Source organism: Camelus bactrianus, chromosome 4, assembly GCF_048773025.1.
Source record: "Camelus bactrianus isolate YW-2024 breed Bactrian camel chromosome 4, ASM4877302v1, whole genome shotgun sequence".
NCBI classification, from domain to species: Eukaryota; Metazoa; Chordata; class Mammalia; order Artiodactyla; family Camelidae; genus Camelus; species Camelus bactrianus.
In genome coordinates, this window is record NC_133542.1 from 37,026,529 (window position 1) to 37,043,598 (window position 17,070).

At 35.6% G+C, this 17,070-nt stretch overlaps 1 protein-coding gene across 1 annotated transcript in view; it reads left to right on the plus strand.

Moving 5' to 3' along the window:
- Nucleotides 1-40: 40 nt before the first annotated feature.
- C4H9orf85 (chromosome 4 C9orf85 homolog) overlaps nt 41-17,070 on the plus strand; it is a 53,840-nt gene continuing 36,810 nt past the window's right edge. Inside the window, exon 1 of the mRNA XM_010952760.3 lies at nt 41-351. Coding sequence (XP_010951062.1) covers nt 250-351 — 102 coding nt within the window. The 5' untranslated portion in view covers nt 41-249. The remainder of the gene's footprint in view (nt 352-17,070) is intronic.

The following is a 17,070-nucleotide window of genomic DNA, read 5'->3' on the forward strand; positions in this document are numbered from 1 at the left end:
AGAGGCTGCGGGGAGGGGGAAGGGATCGAGACTGGGGCCCGGTAAAGGAGCCTTGCTGGAGATTTGGGGGCCGGAGGGTATTCTTTGACCTCTGCGAGGAGTCACGTGGGCTTCCGGGGGCGGGGGCAGAAAGGCTGGAAAAGTTCCTTCCGGGTCAGTGACAGAAGGGTGAACTCCGTGGAGTAGTTCCTGGTATCTATCTTTCCTGCATCTTCCTTGTCCCAGCGCGAGGTGATTGTGGTTTCCTCGATGAGCTCCCAGAAGGGGAACGTGGCTCGTTCCAGGCCTCAGAAGCACCAGAATACGTTTAGCTTCAGAAACGACAAGTTTGATAAGAGTGTTCAGACCAAGGTAGGAACCTGCCTTTTGCACTAAATCTGACTACTCCAGGAAGGAATGGTTCCGTGGAGGGGAAAGAGGGAAATGAGAGGAGTTGGCTAGGGCGAATGTGGACCGCAGCCCAGAGTTAGTTTTGGCTGCAGTGCAGCCCTTTCTAAAATGATATTCCCACGCCACTTCTTTGACCTGGATGTGTTGTCCCCTTGTAAATATGTTCGGCGTTCAACATGTAACTAACGGCGTTCTACATTTAACTAATCGTGCAGAGTGAACGGGACCCCCATCAAACCTAAAATGCAAATGGGAAGATAGAGTCAAACGCTCCCCATTTGGACCACAAATTTGCAGTAGGAAAACGATGGCGCGAGTGTCTTTTTCACATTTTGCACCAAGTTTATGCATTCACTATTTCTTTTTGGAAAATCCCAGACCCATAGATTTATAGCGAGAATGTCAAAGCTCTTAAGCGCTCTCTTAGCCCCATTACCAATGTAATAGGGAATATCTGTCTCATTTGTAAGATTGTTTTGAGAATCAAATTATTTGATGAATGTAATAATGTTTGTTTTGCTGCTTATACTCCTTTAGCAGATTTCTTTAAGCTGAAGAAAATTCAGACTACAGGTAGCCAGAGGTCTTGGGTTGTATACAGCTTCTAATTTGCTGTTAGGTATTTCCTCCTATTCCCATAGCTGTATGGAGAGGAGATAATTGAAAACAAGGGCTGCTTGGGGGCCACCATCACATCAAATAAACCTGATATTAAGATAAACTGGAGCTCAAATTTACAACGTGTGTGGCTTAAGCGAGTCATTTAATATTTAATTTCTCTGACTCTTACTTTGGTCTCAAATGAGAAACCTGCCAATATTGTTGTGAGGCTAAACTAAATGATTGTGTATATATTAAAAATATATATATATTTATATATATATAAATAATCTGGATCATAGTACATGTCAACCAAGTGATTAATTTCCCAACATTTTTTTAAGAAAGCGAAATGACTGTTTATGGTAACCAGTGACCTTTTCCTATCCTCTGTCTTCCCTATACAGACATTTAATGAGCATTTTTCATGTAGAAGGCCCTACGCTCTCATGAGTATACAGTGTTCAAAAGAGTTGACTCTGCCTTCAAAGAACTTACAGTTTTCTGGTCATTGAGCAATAAGCACAAAGACAGATAATTATAAATTATGATAAACAAATTCTGATGAAGGGAAGGACAGTTGAGTAAAGAAGATTGAGGAGGAATATTTTCAATTGGATGCTCAGAGGACTGCCCCTTTCCCTTAATTAGGTTCAGATTCAGAAGTTTGTGACCATCATCAGTAGGTAAACCAGAATAAAAAGCTGTGCTATTCCAAATGATGTCTATCTTGTCCTTTATTCTTACTTTAAGTTTTTGCACAAGTGTTTAATTCTGACTGTTTTTCATAATGTGATAAAAAGCAGTTTTAATAACTATTTAGCTACAGTGTAGCTTCTGTACTTCTTGTACTTGTACTTGGTCTGTAAATTCTTCCTAGACTTCTTGTACTTTCTGTTGTGCATTTTCTGGTTTTATCTAACAACCATGTCATTATGGTCTTAAATCTTTTCATGAGTCTTAAGTTCAGTCACTAAGTTTCATTTTACCACTTTTATCATTAATTCCTTTGTCTCTTTTAAATCATGAGGATGTCTCATTTGTCCATTATTAGAACCTACCAGGTGCTTTGTTATTGGAGGTTCTAACAAAAACAGCAAGAAGTATTTTACTGAGAAAAGATCATTAGGTTGATGGTTCATCTGTCTAATGGAGCACTAATAATAGTTGGTTGCATTCATAACAAATTCTTTAACCAGTTATGTGCAGCTGTCTAAAGCCAAGATTTTGTCAGAAGCATCTGACCCTGTTTTCATTCCTGTGCTTTATACCAGAAAGTTGTTTGATTCAGTGACATCTTAACAAAGGAGTGTTAAGATGTGCACAGTTCTCTGTAACTCTTCTTGAAGGACTGTAGTAACAGTTGACTACTTGTACCTCATTATTTTGTAGGTCCTGCATGATAGTTCCCTTTCTCCCCCTCTGCCAAACTTTCAGTTTGGCAGGACCGAAATTAGAAGTTGGATAATGACCAATGTTTTATTGGAAAATTTGTCTAAGTAAAGCACCTGCTCCCAAAAGGAGACAGGTAAAAACTGTCTTCATATACTTGAATATATTCTAGAAGAGGAGAGAAGCTTGTTCTATGGGATTCCAAGTGGCCAAACTTGAACCAAAGGGTCAAAGTAACAGAGATGGATTTCAGCTTAATATAAGGACACAGTCTAATAGTGAGGAGCGTGCACTAGGATTTTGTAACCTCCTCTTCACTGGGGTTATTAAAAGAAGCCTCTATACCCATTGGCCTGCAGTGCCCTCTCATGACCTGCAGAGTTGAGGTGGAGATGGGAATAGTTTAAATGTCTTCTAGTCATTTTGGTACTAAAATGTTGATTATATCAAGACAGCCTTGTGTCTATTACTGAAAAGGCAGTGACATGTAATGGAAGGACACTGGGCCAAGAAAAAAGAGCCACATTTTAGCCCCAGTTAACGTTGTTTATTTTGCTTTGTGGTATTAGACAGTTTACATATAGCTTTTAACCTATACTACAGGGTTAATACTATCTCTTGTCTTACTTTCCTCTCATGTTTGCTGTGGAGAGCATTATAAAAATATTTTTAAGAAATAGTGGTACAAATATGAACTAAGCATAATGCATATGAAGTTTATGTGGACTTGCAGTTACTCGAAGCCTAAAAAAATTAATTAGGGAAGAAATGCATATTTGTTGAAGAATATTGAAACAACAGAGAAATGTATAAAGTAAAAAGTGAAAGTACCTTTTTCCAGGCCTATTCTTCTTCAGGTGTACTCACTGTTAGCAATTTGATATGTATGTTTTTAGACATCTAGCACAATATATATAGTACATGTGTAATAAAAACATGTTTCCTTTCTCATTTAGTAAAGTAGGTAGGTCAGAACGTAGAGATAAAGCTCATTCTTTTTAATAGCTATATAATATTCTACAATATATAGGTAGATTAACTTATTTAATTGGTTTCCTATTAATAAACATTTGAGTTGTTTTCATTTTTTCACGATGACAAATAAAGCTGCAGTGAAATTATTGTATTCACATATTTGTTCGACGTATGTTTTGTGGTTCCAAACATTGTGCTAGATGCTAGGGGTATAAGGTTGGGCATGATATACAGCCATGCCTTTAACTGAAACTTTGGTGGGCACTGTGATAGGCAATCAAATAATCTTTCAAGTATGTTAATACAAAAGGCAGCAAGAGATATGAAGGAAAAGCCTAAGGGAACCCTGAGAGTGTCTAGCAGGAACTCTTGATTAAGTTTGTAGGGTTTAAGAAGGCTTTCCTGAGATCTGAAGGATGGATAGCACTTAACTAAATGAAGTGAGAAGAGCATATATTATCTTCTTAAGGATGCTTTTTGTTTCACATGTGTGGTTAGCATTGTTTTTACCAGCATGTCTGAAAGTGTTAGGGCCCCAGGATCACTTGATCTTCTTGATAGGGCAGGGGTTAATTTCATGGTCAATTCTAGATCTCACTTTTAGGGAGTCATAGTATATATTAGTATAAAGTATCCAGATGTTTTGCAGTTCATAAAAAGTTATTTAACCAAAATTTGTTTGGCTTCGGAATCCTTTTGTTTGCATAATACCTGTTGAACATGAATTAACTTGACGGGAATACACATTTTGGGAAACTCTGGTTATTACCTTGAAATGGAAAAGGAAAATGAAAATCTGAGGTTATACTTTCTATAAATAGTTTTGGAAATACAGTTTTGTTAATAATAGCTAATGCTGGGTATTTATGTGTGTTAGCCACTATGCATACTTGATATATATTATCTAAGTTGATCTTCAAAATAACCCTAAGATAGAAGCTACAATTATCCCATTCTGCATATTGGGAAGTTAGGACTTAGAGGTGAGTGATGTAACCAAAGTTACATTACTAGCATGTGGCTATCCATTGATTAGGTGAGGTCTATTCTAGGAGACCTCAAAGAACAGGTAAATCAAAAGTCCCTTTTTGTGTACGTGTATTGGTATTTGTTTTTTAATACTGTATTTTTGTTTATAGTAGAAGCAATGTGAGACCATATTAGGTTTGGAACAGAGATGAGCTTTATTGCCACTGCCCCTAAACAGTACCTGTCTGAAATGTTCCAGAGAGTCTCTCCTCACAAGGTGTGGCCCCTTGTGTGTCACATATCACAGATATGGGCTGGTTGGAGCAGGTCCCATCTAATCAGCCAGGGCTCTGGAGTAGGGGTGGGGCTCCTCTCACTCCGTGTGAAAGCAGATACTAAGCAAGTCAGGTCCCTCGGCTCCTGGTTTAGACAGAAAGCTGTCTTAGGTTTAAGGTGGTATGATTACATTTATGCAGCAGAACAAGATTCTGTGTTTACAAGAAACTTTATTCACAATAGTCAAAAACTGGAGGCATAAAAAACAACCAAATATCCTTCAACAAGACAATAGATAAGCAGATTGTTTCAATCAAATAATGGAATACTACTCTGCTATTAAAAATGTTCTGATACTTGCAAACATGTACGTAAATCTCAAAAACATTGCGTGGAAGGAAAGAAGTCAGGTGCTTCTCACATCTACAGAAATCTAAACAGTGGTTGCCTTGGGTGGTGGGGGTATTGACTTAAGGGCTCAAGAAAACTTTCTGGAGTGATGAAAACAAGATCACAAGAATGGATGCACTTATCAAAACTCAAATTGAGCATTTAAGGTCTGTGCGTGACACTGATATAAATTTTACCTCGATTAACAATAGATATTACAGCAAAATGGCTGATTAACCACTCAAATGTCATTAAGTTCTGTTTTTGTTGCTTTTTGTTTGGAGAAGTTGTAGAAAACTATCTTTAACAGCCCTTTTTTAAAACAATACTATTGACTTCTCCAGAAAGAAAACAAATGACAGGTTGACATTCTAACATATTGAATATCTTCATTAACCACAAGTCAGAATAATTCTAATAGCTGTCCTCTAATATTTTCCCATTTTGTAAGCTTTTATCTACACAGTCCAGTCATGACACTTGTTTATTTGTCTCTGTAAGAAGAATACAGACGATCATTACAAAGTGGATCTTCTAAAATTACTGCACCTGGATCTTACTTTTCCCTAGTTTCATTCCAGGACAGAGCCATAATAATTTAGTTGGCCATGTTGCCTGGTGCCGTAAGATCAATGAATAAAACCTTGCTAAGGAAGAGGGTACTGTTGGTAAGGCTCATTTTGTTCAGGTATCTTGGAATCAAATGATGTGAGATCTTTGTCCTATCTCCTCTAGCCCAAAGATGTACTTTAGGAAATGGTTTAACTAATCTCTGGTGTGAGTAATTTCAGTATAAGTGATGGAGTGCCAGTCATGGGAATAAATGTTATTCTTAATGGGCTTAAACAATTAAGGGTTAAATAAGTGGGTAGCCATTGAACAAATCTGCATTAGGCAGCAATGGATTCCACTGTAGTTTCAAGGTAACCATCCTAGGCACTCTAGAGATCACCTGGGATTCCCTGTGATCTTTTCCACATTGGGAAATGTTCTTTGATACATTTCATCAATGCTGCCTATTAAGTGGATTTAAATTAAATGTATCTTCCTCCCAACTGACTAATTAATATACTTTTTCAATTGACAAGGTGGCTTAATCTATGGTATGCTGGGCATTATGATATACATAAGAATATTATACTAAATAAAAGTCATAGTGCTAGTGAATATTCACTATTTTGAGTATTTTGAAGTATTCTTTTATTATTTACCTTTCATTTTCTCTCCTCCCTTTCACACAGAAGTAATCTCACCCATGTTTTGGAATATTTCATATATCTACATTTCCAAGGTGCTTCCATTTGAAGTAAATCAGTTCTGCCTGTTTCTTACTATTGATGCCTTCAGCAATATAATTGTTTTTTTCTACATCAATCATATGTTTAGACTCTTCAGTTTATGTACAATGAGTGACAACTAAAATTAATTTGTCCTAATTTGGTCTATGTGTTAAGGAATAGTACTATACTCACTGTTGGATTATAAAATTTTAGAATTATGTTGTCAACCCTTGTTTCTACATAAAGTTAAATACTACCCTGTTAGAGTATTCTCAGAGTTCTTCATCTAGGTAAATTAGTTCACCTGACAGGGGAAGTCATAATTTATATTAACTCTCCCCCAAATGGGTCATCTTCCATTTTGAAAAACACTGTGTAGTATGTAGTGGCGCAGTTAGACAGAGAAGCGCAAGGCTGAGAGCTACACACAGGCTGCTGTGGCATTTGTTATTTTAAGCCGTAGGACTCTTTCCACACCTGCACAAGTGTTATTGTGAGGTCACAGGCAGGTGTACAGAGAATCCAGCTTTTCCTCAGAACAACCCTGCTGCTAGCTCACTCCATCCTCAATTGTTACTGGTCTTTTTCTCACCATTGACTTTTGTGAAAGGAGAAATGAAATGAGAAGGGGATAAAGGAATAGCTAACATTCCTTTCTGGGATTTTCCTTATCACTCCAGGCCAAATAGCACTTAAACGTATTGAGTGAATTAAATGAACATTCCTCTTCTAAACTCATCTGTTGTGTGCAAGGCTCTCTACATGAAGGTAATTATCATTAGGATTCTTAGTCGCTAACTTAAGCAGAAAGGGAATTTATTGGAAAGATACTGAGCTGTTCTTGTGAAGCTTATAAAAGGTGTTTGTTTTGGCTGATTTTTTTCTTTTCTTTCTTTCTTTTTTTTTTTTTTTTAAATTTTAGTGTTCAAGATTCTCAGGTTGGCCATTATTACTGGGAAATTTAATCCTTGTTTGGCTATGTGCTAATCCTAACTTGATATAATCTTCCAACTTTTTAGTGCCCCTCCCCTAACCCTTCCAGTTTGCCTCCTGTAATTGATAGTTTATTATCATCCAACAAAGACATAGTGTTGAAAATAAAATTTCTTTCACTTTCTTGCCCTGATTATTCCTGGGAACTCTGTTTCCCTTTAGTCTTTAAGTAATGATGTTTTTTCATCCCACATCTTCAACTTTTAGAACCCTTTCTCCCCTTTGCTGCTTCAGTCCATTTTTTTTTCCTGGCTCAAAAACCCAAGCTCTTCTGAAATACATGCCATCAGGCTATTATCCCCTCCAGACCTGTCCTTACTTCCTAGTTATACCTCCTCGTTAGTACCTGGCTCACTGCCTTTCCACAGGTACCCTGTCATCATACCTAGTGATTGCTACATCCACATGGATAATCAAACATCTGATCTCTCAGCTTTTAGATTCCCCCACAGAAATCTACTCCCTTAGTCAAACGTTAAACTTTCTCTTCCTGGTAACTGCTCAACTTATAAGCATTTTTTAAAAAGAAAAAAAGAAAAACTGACTATCATCTGCCTATCTGGTTTCTTTATTCCTCTAATAATTTTTTTTAAACTCCACTGGATGCTCCTGTCCATTAACTCTTCCACGTTTCGCTGAGCCTCGTTCATGTCCTTTTTTCCCTTCTCGTGTAGCTTGCAGTCCATGTTCCATCAGTATAACTGCTCTCTTGTATATACCTCAAATCACTTATTCTTTCCTTCTGTGGTACTTGCCTGACAGAATCCCTTGCTTAGATCCAGCTTTCTATCCACTATTACATCTACCAAACTACCTTCATCCTTACCCATACACTCTGCCTTCCTGTTGCAGTGGATGAAATGCCTGTCCCTCCCTAAAACTAGCTTCACTTGCACTGTGGAGTTCATACCGTCTTTCCTACTTAAGGATGTAAAGATTTAAGACTACTCAGTTGTCCATGTTCTGTTACATCATCAATCTTTCAGTCTATAATGGGTTATTTCCATTTTTTTTTAAACCCTCCTTAGATAGAACCCATGCTCTTTTCTAGCTCCACCCTATTTCTTTCTTCTTCTTTATGGAAAAGCTCCCAGTTTTCCATTTCTTTACCTCCCATTTCTTCTATCCCTATTTAAATAATTTTTGTGCTGACCATTCCACTAAAGCAACTCTTGTCAAGGTCATTGATCTCTGTGTTGCCAAATCCTTGTTAGTGCACAGTATTCATCTCAATTGCTCAGCAGCATTTGCCTCTCCAATGCTCTCCTGAAATATTTTTTTCCTTCAGCTCTGTCCATGACTTAAAATATCATCTTTATGCTGATACCTTCTGGATCTGGAACTCCAGGCCAACCTTTATCCTAAACTGCAAAAGTTGTGTGTATTTAACTACCTACTTGACCTCTATTCTTGAATAGCAAAAACGTTTCTCAAGCTTAACATGGCAAAAAAAGAACTCTTAATTTTTCTCTCTCAAACCTTTTGCTCCTCCCATGTTCCCCAACTCTGTAAACAACTCCACTATTTACCCAGTTCCTCAAACCAAAAAAAAAAAAAAAAAGTTTACCCTTGATTCTTGGCCTTTTCTCACATTCTGTGTTTCAATTTATCAGCAAAACCGTCAACTGTTAAATTATTTCAATTTTCATAACCTTCTCACTTTTTGACATATTGTTTACTTGTTTACTGTATTTAAGCAAGCCACGTTAAAATATGATTTCTATGAAGGCAAAGATTTTCTTTATATCCTCAATATGTAGACCAGGGATTGGTACATAAGAGGTATTCAATAAGTAGTTGGTGATTGAAGTAAATAATTATAGCAGTGTATTAAATGTTGTGATAAGGGCGATACCATAGTAATTCAGAAATAAAGGGAGAGAAAGGGAAAGTATCCTCAGGAAGATAGTTTAGCTTGGAGATGAAGGAGAAGTTGAATGGAATAAGAGAAGAATGGAATAAGACAAAGGAAAAGTAGGTGCTGATGAGTTTGTAGGTTGTAGGTCAGGCAGTTGAAGGAGTTTAATCTGAAAATGAAATGAAAAGGATCAGGTAAAATTGTTGTCACACTGGAGAATATTTTGAAAACAAGGCTTTTCTTTTATTCATTTTTTAGGGAAGAGTTCCTGACATTTTGAAGGCTCCTCAGTAATATTTGAGTGTATGAATAAAGGTCCTCTTAAAGCAAAGAGCAAAAGGCAAGAAAAGGCTGAGTCTGTGAAGGTTTTTTTTTTTTTCCAAAACAAGATGATAAATAGGTATTTATGGTTATTGCCAAAATGAACATATTAAATCATATGGTGGCAAAGCATAAGAATGAAAGCCTGTCTTGGGTAATAGACTCTCTGGTTAAAAGACTGGTTGACTAAGACCTTTTCTACCAAAAAGGCTAATTGAATGGATTGATCTCAAGCTGTGAATTAGAATTCTAGTGCTGTCAATTTAGGCCATCATTCGTATAAGTAGACGTGGTCTGTTTTGTTTTGGTTTTGATCAGATTACTTTGAAGAATAAAAATATTTTGAAATGTATGCACTGGGTAGGAAAAAAATTTTTTTCAGATTTCACGTGGGAGTTTTTGGATTTGTGGCCAAAGGGATCAAGCTCTTGTTCAGGAGAGTAGCAACATGGTGTGGTAGAAAGTCGTTGATCTTGGAGTCCAAAGATTTAGGTCAAATTCTCTATTGTTTACTGGCTATGTGATTGTAGACAAATTTCTTAACCTGTCAAGGTCTTAGTGGGTTTAGCCATATTGTGAAGGTTAAGTAAGGTTTATGGAAATGCTCACACAGTACCTAGCATGCAGGGTTAAGAATTCTGTAGATGCTAGTCCATCCTTACTAAGATGTTCATCATGCTCACATGCTACTCCCTCAGTTATGCCCTTCTTGGTTCATCTCATTGGAATGTCTTCCTCCTTTCCGATGGCATTTATTGCCCTCACCATACATATGGTGCATGTCATATTAGTTATTAGTATATATGTCTTGGCTTCTTTCTCTCACACATACATACACAAATGCCATCGATCTCTAGAAGGAGGAGCTCAGCATTTTTTAAAACTACTCATGATGTACAGTATGTACCTGTAGCAGCAGTTCTATGCTGTGGAATGAAGGAATGGAAATCAAGTAGTTCTGACACTATACACTTGATTACTGTTCTGTGTTAATTTATCTGTCTTTATGGAGCCCCTGTTAATGTATCAAGCATTTGCAAAAGATGAATATGATATGAAACCTTCATTCAGGGATCTCAGACTAGTAACTACTCTAAAAAGTGAAAAAAGGTAAATATGGAGCATCTTCACTTATTAAACATTTGTTGAAGTAAAAATACAACATGTAGAAAAGTGCAAAAATCATAATAGAGTTCAATGAATTTTCACAAACTGAACATGGTCATGTAACCACCACTCAGATCAAGAGAATGTCACCTCTTCTAGTCGCTATCATTCTCCTCCTTGAATAACCACTATCTTGAAAAATATGAACTATTTTTAAACAACCTTAAAGTCATGGATTTTGGGATCAGAGGAGAGAGAGAGATAGGTTCCTGGATGATCGGTAAAAAGATGACCTTTCAGAAATAGTATCAGTGGATATAGACAAGCATCCTGACAGATCATCTTAACTGTTTAAATATACAGTACAACTTGATAAAATCCTTCTTTGAGCTGAAAGTGGTGTGATTTGATTTTCTAAGTGATTAATTTGGTCCCTGTAGGATTTTTGACTTCTAAAAGTATCAAGAGTAAATTTGAACTTTGCTGTAGCTTTGGAGCTGATATTTCAACCCCAATCCTAAATCTCTCAGTTTGTCTACTTATTCATAAGGTTGAAAGACATTTTTAGAACTTTATGGGGATATTTTCTTAGGTATTTTGTCAAGTTAATTTCTAGTTGGAGTAGTTGGATTTACATGCTAAAGTTAATATAATTATTCAAATTGTCCTTATGGAACTAAGTTGTATGACATATTTTCTTTTTTCTTTTTCTTTGTTTTTGCTTTGGCAGAGCTATATATTATTAAAAAGGAAGTATTTATTCTTGTAGGTGATAGAACTATGTATATATAATAATTTTCAGTGATAATCCACCAACAATAGAATTCTATTGTAACTTTATATTAATCACACCTGGTTTTGAAAGTTACTTGATGTCGTAGGCCATTTACAACACTGTGGATATGAAATACCAAGCTAAACTAGGGATTATTTTAAATGCTTTGTTGTTCTGTGAAGATTTATATATTATTAAATGCTCAGCCCTCTTTTACAAGGTGGCTGACTTGTTTGTTTTGAAATTACTCATGTCACTGAAGTCATCAATTTGAGTAATACATTTGACATCATGGTATATACTTGTATATGTGACTGTTCTGTATACCATCATTAGCCTTTATCACAAGACATAGTAATATGATACCATGTTTCCTGTAAACGTGAATGGTTATAGGACATAATGCTAGATCTAGTTTTTAATAAAGGTAGAATAGTCATGTGGGATAAGTTGTCATCTATCATCCATATAAAAGTTGTCATCTATTATCCATATAGTTACTTTTACATATGTGATGCTGTTGCTCTAATTTAAACTCCCTGTTATTGAACCATGGACAGTTCTTTGACCCTCATAAGATGATTTCAAGGTCAGCTGTTCCCTAGTATATTTAAATAGAAATATAAGTTGTTGTGGTTCGTCTGGTTTATTGTGGTAATTAACTCTAATCTTAGGGATCCTCTAGGGACATCTTTATTAAGGCCTTCTTTTTGCTACCCAGTAAGAAAAATCAGTCAAATTTTACTGAGGCTTCTAATTCAAAATGGCTAACTGAAAACATGCATTTATCTTTCTGTTTTCCCTAAATTTTAATGAAATGACAGAAGGAAAAAATAAAGTTACAACATTAGAAAACTAAAAAATCAGAAAAGAAATTTAAGGTATTAAGTAAATGGGATTAGACTGATTCAACTAAGCGATTTATGAATCTGTAATATAATACAGATGGAAGTCAGGATTTTTCCAGCAAAACTCTAGAACAATATTACTATCAGAATTAACAAGATCTGTACCAATTCTCTGGACCAAGTGGCTTTCTCTAACATTTGTCCTCAAGATAAAGTCCGAAGAACAACTCACTAAAGTGGGGACAGGTCATGAAAGACAAAGGCAGAACAATATTCCTGATCATTTCTGATCTCAGAGCTTAGCAAGGAATCCCTTTACTTAGAGGCAACATACTTCCTATCCATACTAAAGCAAAGGCTATCAAGCTGTTAATTTTTATCCTATCAGCCAGAACCGGGGATTATGTAATTAATATCTGAATTCACTTCCAGAACAATGGCGATTCTCAGTTCTGCTTAAGTAACCCATTCTATATCTGCTACTGATTATTCTATAATAGTACTATCCAGAAGAGCTTTCTGTAATGATAGAAATGTTTTATATTATTCCTACCCAATATGGTAGCCACTAGACACATGTACCTATTGAACATTTGAAATGTGCCTGGTTGTCCCAAGGAACTAAATTTTAATTTGATTTAAATTCAGTTTTAATAACCACATGTGGATAGTGGCTACCATATTGGATAGTATAGACCTATGCTCTCATTTATAAATATAAGTAGACTACTGAGAAGTTTTGGAAAACCAAAACTATGAGATGCATAATTGGAAACTCTACTTCCCATGCCCAGTTAACAGAGGTAATATAAGACACAGAAGAGAACTTTGAAAAAGTGTATTTGGTACCCACCTTAAATGATTCAAAAAGCTCTCAAATTCCATAAAGCAGGATAGGCTGCTGTTAAAAAAAGAAGAAGCCTATAACATTTTTTTTTTAATTACAATTGTGGTTACAGAAATAAAAATATCTTAATAGGGTGGCTAAATAGCAGTATGGACAAGACTGAAGACTAACTTACTAATTTGGGAGATCAAGCCAATGGATCTGTCTAAAACAAGGTGTGAAAGGTCAAAGTGAAAAAAATTATGAAATGAAATTTCAGATATGGAGGATTGAACTAGGAAAGCTACTGTCTAAAGGAAATCCAGAAGGCAAGGAGGGTGAGGAAAAAAATGATGAAAAGTAATGAAAAAAACCCAAAATTTCTCAAAGTTGAAGAAAATCTTAGAACTTCAGATAGGAGGGTTCTAGACATATCACAGTGATATTTTTGAACACCAATCATTTAAAAAATGCAGAGAAATTCCTACAAGCTTCCAGAGAGCCCTTTGGGTGAAAAAAGCATAAAGCAACAATCATCCTGTAGGCATGAGACTTCTCATCTGCTACTTGTTAAAAAAAAAAAAAAAAAAAAAAGTCAAGGTCTACAAAGTGCTGTGAAGAAAATATTTTGAATTTAGAGTTCTTTGTAGAGCTAAGCTATGGCTTGGATTTCAAGGCTAAAGAATCATCCAGATAAATCATTTGGCAAAATGTTGTCCAAAAAAATGTACATAGCTAGTGATATACTACAGGATATTACGAAGATATGTAGTAGAAAAAACAGTGGTGAAACTAGAACTTAGTAAGACTAAGTTAACTTCTAAATAATCATTTAATGCTGTTATATGTGAATCATAAAATAGAAGAGGTAAATTATTTGGAAGATAAAATTTATACTCATAATTTCAGATTTCAGCCAAATTTGGGAATTAAAAATAAAAGCAAGCTAAAGATCTTGTTTTGGGGTGGTGGAGAAGCCACAGAGAAGAAAAATCAGTATCATCATTAAAGCTTTAAAGTCTGAGTGCCCATTTTTTGTTTTGTGTGTATGCTAAGCTGTACGGAGATGAAAATAAGGCCTTGTTATATCCTTCATGGGGTTGATAGTGTAGCTGGGGATCTAAGACCAGTGTACAAGAGTAATAGTAAACAAACTAGAAATTTTACTAACACCTTATAATAGAGAAAAGACTTTTGATTAAAAATAGCTGAATTAAGAGTTTGAAATGCACTTTTAGTTCAATTAATAAAGCAAAAAATTAAACCACAATATTATTCGTGTAACCTAGCATTAAAAACATGGAGTTCCTTCTTTCTGTAGAAGTGGTTATTTGAATCACCTTATTCTCTGTCCATTATCAAGACATATATATTTCAGGAAAGGCTGAAACATATGGCCCGTGTGAATATCTGTACCTAGTCTCTCCTCCTTCTGCTTGGGGATGAACCCCACTTCTGGTTTTAATACTTGACTGGTAGAAGTACAAAGAAGTTATGAAGGAAGATGAGTTGCTGTTGTTTTAAGTTAAACCTGTCTGTCACATTAGACTTTGATCTACAACCTTTTGAGGACTTATTTTACAAGATTAACAATAGTCTTTAAAAACATAAGAGGTCTTTCCCACAGAATGGGAAAGACCATTCCCAAACTTTTGCAAATTTGCCGTCTCCCTCCCTTTGTCCCATTGGGTTAGGGCTGAATAAAACAAAAGAGTTTTTGAATCTCAAGGCTACCAATCAGCCTTAAATATCTGGTAACTCAACCACCCTCAGTTCAAATCCTTCCAAAAGCCCATTTTGAAGAAGCTAGCCAATTAATCTCTTATTCTAAACACTATTTTAACTCATTGCAACATATTGTTTACTCTTCAGATTTACTTCTTGCCCATTACCTTTGTCTCTCCAGCTAGATGTGAAGCAGTGTGAAGAAAGAACTGTATATTGTAAATCTTCTGAGTCCTTGTGATGCCTGTCATGGTACCAAGTACACATTAGCTCCTACTTTTTTTGAATTGTTCCTGTAGACAAAAGAGAGGTGGTCATGGTATATGCTCTCCTTATTTCTAACCTGTGATACATTTTATACTTTGACATGTTGGAAGGAGCCCTAAGCTTGGTGTACAGGAGTAGACTCTTTAGACTCCTTTCTGTGTGGCTACTGAGTCACTACCTATAACCATGGGTAAGTTATATCAACTCTCTACAAATTAGAATAACAATTGAAAACAATACTACGTTCTTCCTTCCACAGGGGGCTGATGTAAGAATAAAATAATAACTATAGGACAAATTCAGATATTAAAAAACCATAGAAATAAAATGTAGTAGTGTTTTGTTATAGGTGATTTGCATCCTTCATTTCAAAATATACCATAATTATATCCCTTAGCTTTTTATATTTTTGTTATCAAAAACATCTTTGTTTCTTTTTAAGAATGAGAAAATGCTCTCAACTGAAGTTAAGTAAGTCACATGTAAATACTGTACTCCAAACTAAACGAATCATGGCACAAACCTAATTTTTTCCTGATGTGACTTGACTCCTGAATTAGTTGTCAGCATATACAGGTTATTCTTATGACATTGTAATATGACTAGAGCAAGGGAACTATCTTTGGAGAAGTTAACTAATTTCAGTATGGCAATTGTCCTTGTATACCTGTCCCCAAATAGTTAACTCATACAATGCTGATTTATTTTAAAAGATAAAATCATTTGGCTGTGGACATTGCCAATTATTATGCTTGAAAGAGTTAAATCCATAAATTCCTAAAATATGCTATCAGGAGGAAATTAATATCATTGTTCTTTTCTTGTTTAATACATGTTAAATAATGGCTGGTCAGTAGTTTTTTAAGATCACTAACTTGGGGCATAACAATACTGGTTGGATGAGATCTCAAAATGTGACTAAACTTTTAATGAGTGCTTGTAAAAACACGTGTGTTGCCTCATGACACTATACATTTGCTGCTTGAGTAGGGCTTTTTGCATTCCAGTTGGATTGTACATAATTGGCCCATGTAGCTCTCTACTTAGTTTACTCTTTATTGTTTAGGTCTCAGTGTATTGAATATCTGTGAAGAACATGGTAGAAAAGCAAATCCTCCTCTTTTAAAACATTGTTTAGCAAAGGTAATATTTTCTTTCCTAAATGAACTTTTCTAACTTTGGAATTTTGTTTTGTGCCTTTTAAACAAATAATATCTAATACTGCAAGGTTACCTTGGAGCAAGCCAGCAGGTTTGGCCCAGTTTGCACAACTGAATATACCAGTGTTAGAATTTGAGTCAAAACACAAGACAAAAACAGACAAAATTTTACTCTGCAAAATTTTGTGCTTTTTTTTTTCTTTTAATATTTAGAAAGCCTTGAAAGCTGTAGGGAGATACTTTCTACTTGTAACTTTAATAAGAATGCCCTAAACTAAAAGGCATCTTTTTATGGGTTCTGCCTCTGCTGTCCTGATTAATTATGTGACCTCAAGCAAATCTCTTAATTCTCTGAGCCTCAGGTTTCCCATCTGCAAAATGAAGATAATTATGCCTGCCCCTAGCCACAGGAATGTTCTAATAATAGCAGCAGGGAGAATTTTTATAAAGGATTAGGCATGTGGTTTATACATTTATGATAGCAGTCTTTTATGTAAAAATTACTTAGTTTGCTATTATTTTTATCATTAAAACCAAAAAGACTTGTTTTTGTAATAAATAAGCCATGTAAGTAAGTAACTCTCCCCTAAGAATGCTTTTATCTAGACACCTGACCAAAGTACAGTCATGTCCCATAGATGTGAAATCACTCAAGGACTTGCGTAAGCAAAGGAACATTGACCAGAATGTAAACAGCAAAGCTAGAAATACATGTATTTACTCTATCTCCTCTAGTTTTGATACAGACATCCTCTGTTGGAAGAGAAAGTATCAGGATCTCTCTTCCCTGTCCTTCCCCAAAACACTCATTACTATCCTATTAAGAGGTACTATTTTCTATATTTTCCATATATTTGATGATGAGAGTAACATGGGGACATGAACCCAAGTAAGGGCAGAAACAAAGGCTGAGAATCA